General features: G+C 42.7%; 1 protein-coding gene across 1 annotated transcript in view; it reads left to right on the top strand.

The window, feature by feature from the left end:
• The first annotated feature begins 522 nt into the window (after nucleotides 1-522).
• SDC2 (syndecan 2) overlaps nucleotides 523-17,133 on the top strand; it is a 115,359-nt gene continuing 98,748 nt past the window's right edge. The window contains exon 1 of the mRNA XM_004679709.2: nucleotides 523-1,129. Coding sequence (XP_004679766.1) covers nucleotides 1,070-1,129 — 60 coding nt within the window. The 5' untranslated portion in view covers nucleotides 523-1,069. The remainder of the gene's footprint in view (nucleotides 1,130-17,133) is intronic.

The following is a 17,133-nucleotide window of genomic DNA, read 5'->3' as shown; positions in this document are numbered from 1 at the left end:
GCAGTGTTTCCCTTTTATTATCCTCTCTTAAATTACGATTTTCATGAACTGGCGATTCATGAACAGCTCACATTACTTGAAGGCATCCGTCAATTTGGTGTGTTTTCCCCAACTTTCTAAGCAGTTTCTTTCTACTGGTCAAATTTTGCAGGCAGAAAAGTCAGCTGTGTCTCTGGCTGCTTCTCCAGAGTAGCGAAAGCGAAGCGAAAATAAAAAAGAGACGAAAAGAGCAACTAGGAGCGAGGAAACAGCAGGCAAGTTAAGAGAGAAAGGGGGGAGCGAGAAAATGAAGGCGGACGGGAGCACAGATTGCGGGGAACCCACCCAGAGCAGCCACCGTTGCAGAGCGCCCACTGGTCCCCAGAGCTGCCAATCGGGGCGTAATCCTGTAGGAATTTCTCCCGGGTTTATCTGGGAGTCACGCTGCCGCCTCCTCTCCCCCAGACGCCCGAGGAGCCGAGAGACGCGAGCGAGAAAGGGAGGGAGGGAGCGGGAGGAGGCGAGGAGGAGGACGCGGGGAGGGAGGCGGCGGCGCGGCGGAGGAGGGGCGCAGCCGCTGAGCCTCCAGCCCCGCTCGGACGCGCTTCAGTCCAGATACTCCCGGAGCTCCAGCCGCGCGCGTCGCGCGCCCCCACCGCTCTGGCCCCAAACTTCAGCTGCAGCTACATTTCAAGCCATCTAATTTATCTCTCAAGATCAGAAACTGAGCCGCGACACGGGGAAGGAGTCCGCGGAGGAGTAAAACAACAGCTGAGCTAGAAGAGCTCTGGAGAGCAGCCTCCTCAGAGCACTAACTCGGCGTCGCGAGCGCAGAAACCAACAAGTGAGAAGGCGCTGCGTTCCCAGGGCGCAGCCGAAGGCGGTGGGAGCAGGCGCCGGAGGAGCGAGTGAGCGCCGCCGAGCCCGGAACCCGAGCCGGAGCCGGAGCCGGAGCCCCGGAGCCCGAGCCTCGGTCGCTGCGGCTGCTCAGCTCCGGATCTTTCTGCGCGGACTGCGCGCGGCGCCGGGAGGAGGCTGCGTTTTGTCCTGGTTGCAGGCGGCGTCCGGGAGCAGCTGGTCTCCGGGGAATATGCGGCGCGCGTGGATCCTGCTCACCTTGGGCTTGGTGGCCTGCGTGTCGGCGGAGTCGGTGAGTGGGCCAGGCGGGGAACGCACACGTTTTCGGGGGTGCTCGAGGCCGACTGGAGCCCCCAGCGCCTGCAGGGAGCCTGGGAGCGCCGCCAGGGGGAAGCTTACCCTCATCCCCAGACGCGCGACAGCACCCACTCCTCGCCCCCCTCCGGAATCTTCTGGGGCAAATGCGCGTGTCGTACACCTCTTTTCCTTCCTTGGCTTCAGAAAAGCGCGGCTCACTAGAGTTGCTCATAGCTCCCCCGGGATGAGGGCGCGAGAATCGCAGTTTTGTCTGATCGCCGGGGCTCCGGAAGTCACCTCCAACTTCTTCACCCTCTGGGGGCCCTGCTGCTCGGGAGGGATGGAGGGGAAAGGGTAGCCGAGGAGCAAAGTCTGGGTTGGACCCGCGAGGAAACGGGCGCCTCCCGCGCGCTCCCCCTGCTCTGGATCGACCTGGGAAACTTGGGGTCTCCTACTCCGCACACCATTCTACCCCCGTCCCCAATCCCTTACTCCCCAGAAGGCAAAACCAACTTTCATACTGGAGTGAATACAAGTTCTGGTGAGATGGGGCCCAGATTAGAGAAATTCGCCAGTGTCGGGTGAGGAAAGTTTGTGAAGTTCTTTTGTTTGATGCTCTTGTGACTGGGGCGAGGTAGTAGACACTCTGTGGGAACACTGCCCGCCAAGGCGCAGTACGTGGCCTCGCCGGGGGTGCACGGGACGCGCCGGAAAATGCTGGGGCGCGGGTGGCTGGACGACCCTCCCCCCCTTTCTGGAGGCGAGGAGGGCGGCCGTCGAGCCCTTAGGGGAGGAGGACATTTTAATGCGCATTGCACTGGAGTGCTACCCCTGGGCGAGGTGGAGTGCGTGTTACTGTACTCGCTGGGCTTCGGGTCCCCTCGCCATTTGCGGATGGAGCTTCCAGCTCTCACGCTCCCCTGTCGGTCCCCGGCAGGGATGCTTTCGAGACCCGAGGACTCCTTCCCCGGCTCGGGCCGGCCGCCGCATCCAGCCTTTCCAGCCTTCCTCCCCGGGCCCTGCAGATGGAACTTGGCTTCTTTGCTGCTGGGTTGCATTTCTGAGGTTGGAGCTAGTTCCCGGCTTCGCCCAATGAGCGCCCTCTGAAGGGAGCTGCCTCTTGGGCTTCCCCTGTGCGCGGCGGCCCTACCTGGGCTCTCTTAGCTTTGTCTGGCTGTGTGGAAGCCCAGTCAACCGGAATTCACTGTGCAGCTTCAGTGTGGTTTTGGGCTTGGCTTAAGCCGCTGTTTCTGTCCCTTCCAGTTTCTCCAGTCTCCTCCCTTGGCCACCTAATAACTTGTCCATTTCTAATTAACTGAGCTATTTCATAGAAAATAAATGTCACCTTTCGGAGATTTGTGAGTCGTGTGTCCCCCCCTTCCCCCCCTTCGAGTGTTGCTTTTTCCTTCTCCATTTTTGGGGAAGCAGTTTAGGGCTGGGAACCCTCTTTGGCACTGAGCCTCTGCTACACATTTTCATCAATGTGGGAATCTCTGTGGGCTAGCAGGTCCCCAAATGTTACTGGAGATTGAAGAACACAGTAGAATTGTAAGATGTACAGATAAATGAGTATTTGGATGCTGGGGCTGTAAAATAGAACTCTGAACCTTATCGATATTTCTATTTGGCAGATGATCGTTTAATCCACCAGGATTGGTAATCGCCCAGGCAGTCATGAACTTTGCCTCCTTGCACAAAGGAGAGAGATTCTGTTTATTTCAGGAAAACATTATTGCTCATCTTATTGCAAAACAGGTCAAAGGGAGAGCTCATCTAAAGATTTTCAAGAGCAGTTTGACTAAATCTGTGTCTAAAAAGGGTTGAAGAGGTCTCCCTTCTCCTCCCTCTCCCCACCCTCCTTTCTGCCACCCCCCACCCCCCCATTTGCTAGGAAGTGTTAACTGTCTGGGACTTCTACAGAAAGGATGTCTCTCTGGGTTTTTGTATAAGACTGACTGCTCCTTTATGGAAGCTTTTCCCTCTGAACTCTACCAACCATCCCTAGTGACACCTTTTCTTGAACTCTACCATGATATCTCATTTCTAACCAGAATTGGATGCTCTCTGAGTGAGCTGCTTACTGTGGTAGATATTATTTTTAGTGATTGGAATATCATCCAAAAGTGTGATTACATGTTTGTAAAATGTCAACTTGAAAACTAGCAGTCTTTGTTAGACAGTGAGTCAGTCTTTCTCAATAGCAACTGTTTCAATGGCCAGGATGGGCTAACAGTTCATTTAAACTGCCATTCAGTCTCTCTGTTTCATATGTAATAATGGAAACCTTAATTTGAAAACATTTATTCATTATAGTATATTATTTCCAGAACTTCCCAATTTTAATTTGAAAAGTGCACTGCATAGAGATCAATCTGAACTTAAAGCCTCTCTTTAAAAAGAAGAAAGGAAAAACGTCTGCAGTTAGTGAGTTCTTGTGATTTATCCTATAAGCTCTCAAGGATGGATGGCGGCAAGAGAGTCTCAGGAACTACCACTCAAAGCTGTCTTGGAAAAGGACCTGGTGGTTCTTCTTTGTGGACGCTGGATCATTAGGGACAGCGTGGTCATGGTGATGCAGTCAGACTTTCCAGCAGTAGTTTAGGGCTCTGACTTCACTGCGGGAACACTGCAAGGAGAAGGACTGACTGAGTGTGGCAGTAGTGATATGCTGCTGGTTTTTACCCACTTTTCTGGGATTTTCTCTTTGGAAATATTATATTGTAGACTACTAGAAGTGCATAATTTGAACTGCAAATGGATTTAAGAAAAAGAAGCATTGAACTAGTGGGTTTTATACATATGCTTAGATGTCTGTAAATGAAAAGAAACTGTCAAGTCATTTGGACCCATGCATGATTCCTCAGTATATTGTGAAAGGCAGGCTTTGGAAAGTTTATGTTTGAAAAGAAAAAGTCATTGGAACCAATAACCTTTTTTTTCTGTCTTTAAGCCTGTGCCCAGTTCTGTATGCATAAGTAAATCTTAAAAAAAAAAAAAATATCTTAAAAAATAGTTTGGCTGTTGTAGTAATGAAGCAAGTTACTTTAACTAGAGAATTTGATAGAAACAAGGGACCTTTCTATGTTCCTTACATATGAACGGTACGTAGATGTCATTTAAGAAGGAAAGATCGATTAGGTTAGCAGAAGGTGGGTGTCATAGGAGGAATTTGAATATGTCCCTCAATGCCTAATTCTGGGACTCTGTACATCTAGTTTTAGTGCAGTTCACTGTACAACATGATTACCTATGTTATCATTACAGTGGTCCCTTGAAAAAGGCAGGAAGTAAGGTGCCAAGCCATAAGCAGTAGAAAATTCTAGTCTGACCCTCCTCAGATTTAACTCTGAATAGACTGCTGGTGACCAGAAGTCTTACCAGTATGTAAACAGTCAGTTATTATGTACTGTATTGTTAAAGTAAACTAGAGATAAGAAAACATCATTAAGAAAATCATAAGAGAAAATACATACATAGTAGTGTACTATATACTATATTTATAGGTACTGTAAGGTTGCTTTCTCTTTCTGCAAGAAAATATGACTATAAGTGGGTCCAGGCAGTTCTGGAGTTAACTGTTTAGAAAGGACTTCAAAAGATAATTTAGTTTTGACCTAGGTGGGACCAGTTCTCAAGTGTCCAGAAGCCTCCATTGTCCTGAACCAGGCACAGGTGACCTGGAGTTGCTTCAGGTTGGCAAGATCTCGAGGCTGCCCCAGCCACACAGAGGTCTGTTATTAAGGTTTATAGGGAGTCTGGCCAGGCACTGTACTGTGCTCTTGGCATCAGCTGGCAGTGATCCAGTAGGTCTTATGAGGAATGCCATCAGAGTTCAGATTCTCGTGAGATTATTTCTCTTCTATTGCCAAAAATCAAACTAGAAGTTCTAGCTCTTCTCTTTCTTCTTTTCCAGGTACAATACCTGTCACTTATGCCACCCTAGACAGTAGAATTCCAGTATCACAAAACCATTCTTTCTTGGACCTGAAGCCAAAGTAAAGTTATTTTTTAAAAAGCAAGAAGTAATGAAAAGTCTTTCCTGAAAACAAACTACTCATTTAAGATTTTTATTCAACTTGCCCATACCAGCATGTTAATTCTGGTCTTTGGATCTGATCATTTAGGAAGTCCTTGACTCATATTGAGTTGGCCTCTAAATCTACCTACTAATTTTGCATTCCACAAATATTTACTCGGCACCTACTAAGCTCTTGGGGGAAAGCAGTGAGCAAACCAAGCAACTCCTCCCCTGCCCCCTCTAGTCTTCTTGGGGTTCACATCGTAGTATTTTAGAGAAGTTTCCCATTCAGAGTTTTCTTATTTGAGGACTTCCACCTGTGGCTGGGTGCCCTCCCTGGCCCAGAGGCTGTGTGATGTATCCTTGAATCCCTTTAACCATGTTGTCCTGGTCCAGAAACCACTGTTCCTTTGTCATGGTGTGGGATCTAAGTATTTTTATCATGTTTTTGAGTTGCTCCTTACTTGATCACTGTCCACTGATCAATGTCCCTCAGCCCTGACCACTGGCCTTACTGTCTTGAATGCTGCAGGACTTAACCACCTCTTCAGTGCTGCTCTGTTGAAATTCTCTTTATTCAAATCCAAGCTCCATGACCTTTCATGACTAAGCCAACTCTGGTTTGTATATTTCTGTAGCTAGTACAGCAGACTGACGATCAATCACTGGTAGTGCATAAAAAGACAGATTTTGGGACCTCATCTCAGAATCAGAAATCAGAAAGAGGGAGGGGCAGTCTGATGATCTGCCATACTTGGGAACCTCCTTGCATGCTGTCGTGTGTTAGTCCTAGGGCCCAGCAGGAAGGAGCTCTGTGGCACTGGGGCCAGGGGAGAGCACAAGGACTTGGCTGTGGGAGTTGGACAAATCTGGATTCAAAGCTGGTACTCTGCTGCCACTTGATGTGTTACAACTTGGACAAGATACTAAAACTTTGAGTCACTTATATTGGACCCAAGAATGCCCTTATAAGCTGACCATTATGAGAATAAAATGAGGAAGCATAGGAATAAGGTGTGAGGCATTGGTTTGGTTTCTTCTTTTTTCCTTCCTTCCTTTCTTGGCTATGAATGAAAGAGTTGTGTAAGATGTTCTTAGGGCCTCCGATTGCTCTGACATGTTACGTTGGTGGACTTTAGCTCCCATGGAGATGGGTGCTCTCAGAGGGAAAGCTCATGCTCCAGACCTTTGAATCCTGCACAGCACTGAGCTGGGGCAACACATGCTCTCTATTTAGTTGCATGTGGCCTTGGGCTGGCAGTTAGGGCCAGATGGTCCCGCTGCAGCTCAACGTCTCTCTGCTGAAGGCAGTGCAGGCTGTGGTTAACTGACTGGACTTCAGTTTCGCCAACATTGCAGCCTTAATTTGCAAAATAGACAAAACATTGCTATCAAGTCCTGCACAAGAACAGTGTACATTCATGCTTCCTCCCATTCCTTGGCATGCACTGAGAGTTATGTCTGCATTGCCCGCAGAAGTGCTGCTGATCATCTAGGGGTGGCAGGGGTGGTCAGGGAATGTTGGTGAGCCTGAGGGCAGAGAAAGGGAGTATTTTTTTTTATTTTTCTAGGGTGGAAATGCTTGAACTTTCTCATTATAGCTGTTTGAGCTTTGGGTCCTACTATTAAAAATCTGCATTGTATGCTTTGACAAGTTTCTAGGGTAGCATTAGCTTCTGCGGCAAGGCTAGAGGGATGATCATCTCTGAGTAGAAAAGGACACTGCAAATGCCTGTTTTCCTTAGATATCTCTCCGAATTGGTAGCACTTAGACAGGACAGAAACCTTTAAACCTTTGGAGATTTCCTATTTAAAATCAGAGTGAGACACAGATGGTGTGTAGTTGGTGATGTGAGAGCCAGCTCCTGGTCTTGGACTCTGGACTACAGAAAAATGTTATTAAAGACAAGACATTTCTTTCCTCTGCTGTGGGGTCTGTTTAATGAAAGATGCCACAAAGATGTAGCCAATGTGTCCTGTAGAAGGCATTTTTTTTTAAATGATGGTGTATTAAATATAAATAATACTTATATTTAAGGAACAGGTGCAGTTCATAGAGTTCAGCCTTATAATGACATATAGAACAAGATACCCAAAATTACTTAAAATTTTCCATGTTTTTACAAAAAAAAGAGTAGAGGTAAATAAACCTTTTGTATGAATTATTTTTAAATGGAAAGAGTAAAAATAAATGTGCAGTATTGAAGGCAAGTCAGGTTTTGCACACATGTAATTAAATATCTTAGTCCCTGTGGGACCTTAACTGTCACATCTATAAAATGAAGGAGTTGAACTAGAGGACCTTTCTGTCTTTAATAGTTATTGATATGCTTTTGGGTGTGATTAGAGGAACGTTAATCAATAAGTAATTATTAAGCTCCTGCCAAATACTTACTATTTATTATTGAAGCAGAGAACTCATTCACATTTCTCAAATTCACATTTCTAATAATTGATGCTCATCAATGAATTTGAACACGTTTGTCCTATAGTAGGGTTATATGCATTGCTCTGATTATCATGATCTAATGTCTGTCTGATATTTTCTCATATTTGCTGTGATAAGTCATTGTAGCATCAAGACCAGTCAATGTGGTAGAAATCCCTGTTTCATTCTAGATAGACAATAACTTGACTCGATGTGATTTGCAGAGCTTTTTGCAGCATAAGTACCAGGCTTCTCATTTGTTTCTTGCCCAGACTTCATTTCCATAGAGGTCTTTATTGGTCCTTCTCTTTGTCCTTCTCTGTGATACTGGAGCCCAGTGTAAGTACTGTGGCAACTACAAGCAAGAATCTAAATGAGCGGGTAATACTGAAGAGTGGCTCAGAGCTTGATTTATGAAGGCCAGGCTTGCCTGGGCTTAAATCTACAAACAAGTTTGTGAACCTCTCTATGCTCACTTTTCTCTTCTGTAAAATGGAGTAGCCTAAAATAGACTCAGGATTATGTGAGCCAACTAGTTACTGCTTTTAACACAGTGTGTAACTGTGTTCCATACACAGGTTGATAGGTCACTGTCATTCCTGGTTTCTGCCTTCCTAAAGAGTGGAACCTTGATTCAATTCATGGGCTCATAACCCCTATTCCAGAGGGTAGCCCAGTGTATGCTTGATAGGGCCTGTATTTCTGTAGCTGGGCCTTTGTTTCTTGACTTGGGAAGGCTGAGGTATTAGGGATAATGTTTGTGTTCTGTGTTTTTCTAAATGTGGATGATATGAGAAAATATGCCATTGACTATTTCTGGCCCATGGGAAGTTTCTTCCAGGAACTGGATGAATCCAAATTTGTTAAGATTTTATATTCCAGTAATTTGAGCTCCTCACATCTAACCAAAAGAAACAATAATAGCTGGTATGTATTTATTGAAACCTTACATACAATGGTTAAATAACCTGAGTGTATAATAATGGAAGAATGGTTAAATAAGTAGCTATTTTTGTGCTTTCAGTATGCAGTGATTAAAAATATATATGAAGATTGTATAAATTAGAAAGTTTGTAAGACGGAGTTGGATAAAAAAATAGTAAAACAGTGGTTTTATTAAATACAGGTACATAGTGGTTCTATGTGTATATATATGTATGTGTGTGTGTATACACATTCTGACCTTTGATTCTCAGATGAATTTATGGCTAGTATACACACACACACAGACACATATGTACACAAGCCTGTACATGGGATAAAATGGTAGAGTGCTAAGTACATTCACACATACACATTAACTCAAATGAATAAGGTTGACTGTAGTAATGTCAGTACCCTTGTGATATTTACCATATTATCATAGTTTTATAAAATGCTCCCATGGGGGGAACTATGGTTAATGGGCACAAGAAATCTCTGCATTATTTTTTATAACTGCAAGTAAACTTTAATGTCTCAACAAAAATAATTATTTTTAATATTTATTTATTTATGCATATAACAACTGGGGTGCAGGCCAGAGATGTGAGGTGTGGGGATAAGAGGATTCACTAGAGACAGAGTGGGGAGCAGAACAGGTGGGTTGACTGAAATACACTGCTGAGGGGAGCAGCCGGTGAGACAGGAGAGGTCTGCTGTGCCTTGTGGGTCAACTCCGTGGCTGGGGATCAAACTTACACTGAACCTGTTATGGACAGCTTCATTGTACCGAGACTTAACCTCTTGCACTACCAGGGAGGGCCCTCAACAAAAATTTCAGTTTAAAAAAATGGCACCAGACCTAAATGGATTTACGAATAGATTCTGTTGATCCTTCATGGAACAGATGATTGAGTTTAGATAATGAAAGAAGGCTGTTCTTTATGTTTTATGAGGTTAGTATTACTCAATGTCAAAACCAGGAAAGGAAAGCACATGAAATCAAATCTACAGACAAGATACAAACATTTAAAATGGAATTTATCCAGCTGAACATAGCTTTTTATTAAGAGTGTAATGATGAACCTCAACATCAGAAATAGTTTTTAATAAAGGGAGATACAGTGTGATCATTGCAACATATGCAGAAAGGCATCTGAAAGGTCTTAATGTAAGGATCTCCAGTTTTTGTTAACGAAGGCTTACTATATTAGGATTAGTACATCTGTGCTGATGGCTCAATTCACTTGACATGTTTAGGAACCAGGAGGCTTCTGTTTACTGGGTTGTTAGGCAAGTCTCTAGTTGCATGGATAACAGGTGTGCAATAAACTGTGGATAATAACATGTACAGATTCTAATTCATATGAAATTGTCATTCTAATGTTGACCAGGTTCTGGTGTGTGCTCTTCCTGCTTGAAAGAATGCAGGAGATGATCTTGCAGGCTTTGGAATAGGGTACATTGGGGTTCAGTTCACACATACACACAAACCATGTGACCTTAGGGAAGTTTCTTATCTCCAAGCTTATTTTCTCAGTCTCAAATTGTGATTATATATTGCTTTTTGAACACTTTTAAAAATTAACTTCATTAATGACTAAAACTTCAATTCAAAACCTGACCCAAAATAGATAATTTAAAAACATTTGTTTCTCCTTTTATTTTTAAGTTTTGTGATTCTGGAATATAAATGCATGTGCATGAATACATGTTTTGTTTCTCATTTTCATTCTGACCTTTGATTTTCAGAGACAAATTTATGGCCAGTTTATTTTTTAATCAAGCAGTATGTGATGCTGAATTATTGTTTTTCTTTTCCCATCACTCTTGTTAACTGAATTGCAATCAATTCAAAATAATCTTTGACATAAGTTGGAAATTTAGTTAAGACTTGAAAATCTCAGGTAGCACTTGGGATTATAATGATATAATTGTAGTCTTACATTGCAAACATTGATTTATCAGTTCAGGTTACTAATGAATTAAAATTTAACTTCATTTATGTTGCACTTCTGAACTCATTTAGATAAGAGTGATATTTTGCTTATACTAGATTTGATTAGATTTTTGTAATTGTCCTGATTAGTGATTGAATGAAGTTTTGCATTTGATAAGTCAGGAAGTTAATTAAGTCACATTACTGCACCTCCCAAGAGTAAAACTCGTAGCTGCTCTAGCAAGTTAAAAAGAATTTATGATATCATAACTACCTTCAAGCAGTTACCATCCATGTTGTATTACTTAGAGTAACTGAAGAAGGGTTGGTCTCCTATTTAATATACACATTTTATACAAAATAGGCATTGATGTATTTTTGTCTGTATCTAGCTACACCTATCAAGCAATCAAAACTGCCAAAGAACTAATTGAAATGGTTGAGAAGAATCCCTTAGAGAAGAGTAGCAACTGCTTTCCCAGAAAAATAAAACCAAAACCTTCCCTGAAGTGACATAGTGTATTGGTAGTAAGTCAGTATTCTATTGAGGACTTGAAAATACTTCCAGTTCATGTTTTTATTCTCTACTTGTGCACCAGGAAACCATTTCTGAGTATTAAATTGTACAGAAGTCACAAAAAGCAAGGTATTTGAACCAAAATAATTTTTAATGTTTATATCTGGGGAGAAAAAAAATCTTACATTTCATCCAATCTCACGCTCCATATTTGATAAGCTTTGATATTATGTTTGATAAGCTTTGGGTTCTTAAAGGTAAGAGCTCATATTATGTTTTAATATCATTTAGTCTTAGTTGATGAATAAAAGAGATACAAAAATGTTGTAGTGATTTTTAATACATTCTTTTGGATTCTGCTTTTCAGTATGTAGCAATGGATTGCAGAATTGAAATTGACTTTTAAAAAGATACCTATCTAGAGAAAGAAGTTTAAGTGATAAGTCCAAGTGTCCTTAATGAGTGGCAGAGTTGTAAATTGGGCCTAGGCCATCTGATTTACTAGTCTTATTGCTTACTATATAACTTTTCCCTTTTTTGGATCCTTTTTCCTCATTTTTCCATATTAATGTATATATAGCACCCAGTACACTTATTTCTGGCACATATTCAATGAATAAATGAAATTCAAAATGGAACGTTCATTGTATATTATACACTGCATTCATGTAGTTACTATGTTTTGTGCAAAATGAGCACTTAATATGATGTTTAAGTAATTTCTCAATTTCAGCAAAAATCCTGTTTCAGCTAACTCCTTTATTGTTTGCAAACTTTTTGGCTAATTGAGGAAAGAAAATTGAGAACACTGAAGTTTGGAAGACCCAAAGATGCCAGGGACTGAATAAGGTTAATTTTCTAAATCCTAGGTGGTTTGTAAAGACTTGTATGCAGAAAAGGAAATAAATGCTTCCAGGAGATAAAAATCAAAACTAGAATCAAATCGTCATGAATTAATACCACATTTTACGGGCGAAAAAACTTGTAAGTTGATGGAAAGAACATTCCTTGGATTTTTGTATTTTTCTAAAGGTTAGTCCAATCCAGGAGAAAAGTGTCTGCAGCACTTCTGGGCCAGGTAGAAACACCTTTTCTCCCAGTTCTTTCTACCAATGTTGACTATAGGTTTATATTTTTTCCCCAACATTTTTCTCTTGAACACCACTTGAGCAAATCTTAACATAAATATATTTGAGTCATAGTTTTTTTCATAAAATAAGTCTGTGGGTTATTTTAAGAAATGGATTTTCTTAAAAAACAAAACATTGGCCTTCCTTGGTGGCACATCATGTTAAAGCACAGCGCTAAGTAGCTAAAGCCACTTCCGCGTGAGTTCGATTCCCGCCTGCCCGGGAGGAGACCACATGGCTTGGCAGACCTCTCCTGACCCGCCCATTGCTCCCCTCAGCAGTGTACTTCGTCGATCTGCCTGTTCTGCTCCCCACTCTGTCTCTGGTGAAGCCTCTAGAGGCCCCTGCACCTTTGGTCTGTAGCCCAGTTCTGTATGCATAAATAAATAAATCTTAAAAAAACAAAACAAAACATTAAAAATCATCTGTGCACTTAGAACATAATAGGCATTTTCTGTTCATTGTCATTTTCTCATAATTTCTAGGTACTATTAGTTGTCAAGACTGCATTTCAGGTGTTAGATTCTTAGTTTTTTCAGCTCTCAATAGTCCTGATAGGGCACTCTAATCTTTCAAGAGAGCAGTGCAAGCATTTGCATGTACCACAACTTTTTAATGCAATGTAATGAATGCAGGTCAAGACAGTGACGGATCATACCTTTCACTTGCATTGGCTGGTATTGTAATCGGGGTCACTGATATTCTGATTTTTTTTTTTTGCTCAACACTCAGCATGTTTCTCCACAAACTTTGGTCTTGTAATTGAGGAATTAAGGAGTAAAGTTCCCAGGACTTGCTTTAAATTCCAGCTTGCTCGTTACTGGCTGTTGGGACTTTGGGCCAGTGACTTAACCTCTGTCTAGTTTTCCCATTGGTAAGGAGAGAGTCCTAGTAGCCAGCCTCTTAGAGCTACTGAGAAGATTAATGACTCTGTATGTCCAGCATTCTGCAAAATACCCAGTGGAGAGCCAGCATTGGTCTGATGCTGATCGAAATGAATGGTTAGTTAGCTGTACTGATTAAAGAAGAAAGGATCCTTTTTTGGGGTTTTTGAATCTGAGACAGAAAAAAAATGATCATGCCACTGACCAGATAGCAAAAGTTGCAGGAGAGGCTGATTTTTTACCTTTTTTCTTTTTGTGATTGTCATGTTTTGGTGAAAAGGGGAGGTTTTAGACTCTCTAGCTCCGAGTTTCTCATCTGGATAGTGAAGGGCAATTCTCCATAGAACAGTGATTCTTAACCCTTTCTGCACATTAAATTCACATTTAACCTTGAAAAGTTATTCATGCCTAAACCCGTCCCAACCAATTAAATCAGAATCACTTACGGGTGGAGCCCAGTGCTCATATCTGCCAGAGCGCACCAAGGTACTTTTAATTTCCAAGAAATTTGAGAACCACTGATCTAGATGACTCTTTGATTTTCTCCAGCTCTGAGAGACGTTCACAAAGTACGATTTCATCTCTAAGGTGGCTGTCTACAGCCTGTGACCATGCCTAAGAGTGCTGTGTCTCAAGGGCTGACCTGCTGCCCTTCATATCAGGAGGCTGTAAACCTGGCAGGTGAATGCTCCCTTCCCCTTCTTCACTTCCTCCCCTTCTCTTAAACATCTTATACTGCTGGCTCACAATTTTCTGTTAATTATGTTGATGGGTTATAATACATGTGAGAGTTACTCAGATGAAAGATTTTATATGTACAAATTAAATTTTTCCCAGGATGTCTTAAAAACCATCAGAATAGTTCCCATTCCAAAGGAAAAATGGGCTCAGTGGAACAATGGATGCTTGTCTCTTGTCTGGTTGCAAAAAAGCATGTTTGGTCAGTTTATTATAGATTTGTCTGAGTTCACCCTCTGAACAGAGAAATTGTATGTTTTAGGATTGGAAATGTATGCTAGGACTTGTCTGAGTTTCCTGATCTTGTCTAAGCCCTGTGCATGATGGCTCTCTTATTGGAATCGCACTTCAGTGCAGCAACTTGGACTTGGTTCAAGTCGAATTAATTCCATGAAACTATACTGTTTCCTGTTGAAGGAGAAGAGAAAGTGCTTTAGGCTGTCCTGTGAATAAAACATCTGAGTGTCTTTAGTTCTTGCTTAAGTCAAAAAGCAGCAGCCCATTATCTAATCTATCCTAGGTTACTTTGTTCGGATATCTAATTTGGGAACGTGTTTGCCCTCACTCAACTCTGAAACACAATTTTCTAGTCTGTGAATAAAAGGAGATATCTTTAATTGACTCGGGAGAAAAAAAATGTGGTTTAAGAATTCTTGAGTTCTTAAAGCTTTTAAAAACTGCTCTGCAGGATACATTAAAATATTGCCCCTTTAGAAACTGCCACTCAACAATGTAACTGTCCTCCAGTGGATTTGGAAGAAGGATTATTTGAGCAGCTGTTAAAAATGAACCATTTGTGGGCCCTCTTTGGTGGCGCAGCGGTTGAAAGCATAGCACTTAAGCATGAGTTCGATCCCCACCCCAGAGGTGATCCACATGGTGTGACAGAACTCTCCTGACCTGCCTGCTGCTCCCCTCAGCAGTGTACTTCATCAGTTGGCCTGTTCTTCTCCCCACTCTGTCTCTGGTGAATCCTCTCACCGTCCCTGTACCTCTGGTCTGTACCCCCAGTTCTGTATGAATAAATAAGTAAATCCTTAAAAAACATGAACCATTTGCTATGATTCATAGGCTTTTAAACACAATATATCTGTAGTATCTAGAATAAATTTTAACATTATTTTAGCCATAAGGTTAAATGTGCCCTTATAAATATTCCACATGCCCATAGCCTAATTATAGAAACCAAGAGTGTGGAAATGTGTATTCTACTCCCTCCTCCGGGTGTATCTCTCTGTTAGATATTCCAGAGCATGGTATAATACAATTGTAGATAGGGGTGATCTTGGTGCAAATCCAGGTTTATTATAGACTCATTAACTACAACATTAGATCAATGTTTCTCAGAGTGGGGTCTATTCATCAGTATCACCTAGGAACTTGTTGGACAAAGTGTAGTTTCTGGGTCTACTCCAGACTAACTGAATCTGAAAGGCAGGGGGACAGAGGGAGTGTCCTAGCAATCCGAGTTTGAAAGAGCCCTCCAATGATTCTATTGCATGTTAGAGTCTGAGAATTTCTGAGCAAGAGTTCTCATCCCTGACACCACAGGCATTCTTTTTTTTTTTTTTTTTTAATACAGAACTGGGGTACAGGCCAGAGGTGGTGAGATGATTCACCAGAGACAGAGTGGGGAGCAGAACAGGCAGATGGATGAAGTACTCTACTGCGGGAAGCTACGGGCAGCTCAGGAGAGGTCTGCTGCACCATGTGGGTCACCTCTAGGGTGGAGGAATCAAACTCACACTGAAGCTGCTGTGGCCAGCTTCACAGTGCTGCTCTCCAACGCACTGGGCCACCAGGGAAGGCCCACCACGGGTATTCTTAAATGAGAGCCCTTGGTGGGAAAGCTCATATATCTCTTTCTTTTTAAAAAGATTTTCTTTATTTATGCATACAGGAATGGAGTACAGGCCAGAGGTGCAGGGATGGCAAGAGGATTCACCAGACCAGAGACAGAGTGGGGAGTAGAACAGGCAGATCGACAAAGCACACTGCTGTGAGGGGAGCAGTGGGTGACACGGGTTGGGTGGGGATGCGGGGGTGCGGTGTGTGCTGTGCCATGTGGATCACCTCTGGGGTGGGGACCGAACTCACACTGAGGCAGCCACCTCTGGGGTTGGGACCGAACTCACACTGAGGCAGCCACAACTTAGCTTAGATTTGCAGTGCAGGGCTCCGACCCGCTGCACCACCAGGGAGGGCCTATCTTTTTCTTTTTAAGTCTCCTTGGTGATTTCAGTTTGCAGTGAGACTTGCAGACCACTGCTCCAAGACCTTGCTGCTTGAAATGTGGTGCCAAACCAGCCACTTGTGCATCACCTGGGAGTTTATTAGAAACACAAGGATCCTGAACCGCACCTGAGACTACTGAGTTATAATTTGCATTTTAACAAGACTCCCACTGACTCATAAGCATACTAAAATTAGTGATGAAACACCATTTTATAGAAGTGGTGCCTTTCTTTTATAGAAGTCTGTCCGTAGAATGCCTCTAATGGAAACATTTGGTGAGTTGGCAGGTTGGTGGCTTTGGCTTCTGCCTAGGGAAGTAGACTTGATCAGGAGGAAAGGTTAGCTCCATAGCTACTGCTGTAAGGACCATGAGGTATGACAGGAGCCCATTAGACAACTCCAAGTGGATGATAGCTATTAAGACACTTCCAGATGCAAGTAATAAGACTCTTGCATTGGTTTAAGCAATAAAAAGAGCTTTTGCTTCAGGCAGTGGAGATGTTGAGGAGATGTTGGTGCAGACAGGCTGCACCAAAATATTTCTGTAATTTTACCAGGCCTCGGTTTTACCTACCACTCTGTGCATCTTTCCTTTGTTGAAGTCATTCCCAGACCTAATACTAATTGCAGTAACTGCTAAACTATTATTAAAAAGATTCCCCTAATTTAACAGCTCAACATAGATGTTTTACTTTCCTTTGACGTACTAGTTTATAGAGTCAGGACTGGGAGATCGGGCCGCACGAGGCGCAGTGCAGGCTGGGAAATGTAGTCTCTATAGTGGCAGCTTTAAATCTAGCAAAAATTTGGGGAAGTTAATATAACTAAAGAAGGGAAGCTGTTAGACACCGAACACCATCCTACATATTGTCCTTTGTGATGGTATGGGGGTGGGATCTGGTAACTCCAGGTAATGAATAGCTTGTCTTCGTTAGGGAATTGTTCTTAAGGATCCACTCATAACTTCTTGTTAAAACTTGATTGGCTTGACTTGTCTCTGACCTGGTCACAGGCATGGCCCTAGAACTGTAAGTGGAGGAAGCATTGCCTGAATCTCATGGACCATGATTGGACAGATTGGTTCCCCAAGAAAAAATGGAGGGACTGATACCTGAAAGATGCTGGTGGAATTCTGTGAAGACAGAACACCTTTTATTCTCTTTCTATGGTTACCTCTCTTTTCCCTTTC

Source organism: Condylura cristata, unplaced genomic scaffold, assembly GCF_000260355.1.
Source record: "Condylura cristata isolate star-nosed mole 26May11 unplaced genomic scaffold, ConCri1.0 scaffold00009, whole genome shotgun sequence".
NCBI classification, from domain to species: domain Eukaryota; kingdom Metazoa; phylum Chordata; class Mammalia; order Eulipotyphla; family Talpidae; genus Condylura; species Condylura cristata.
Note: the sequence above shows the minus strand (reverse complement) of the source record. Positions and strands in the feature narration are given on the sequence as shown.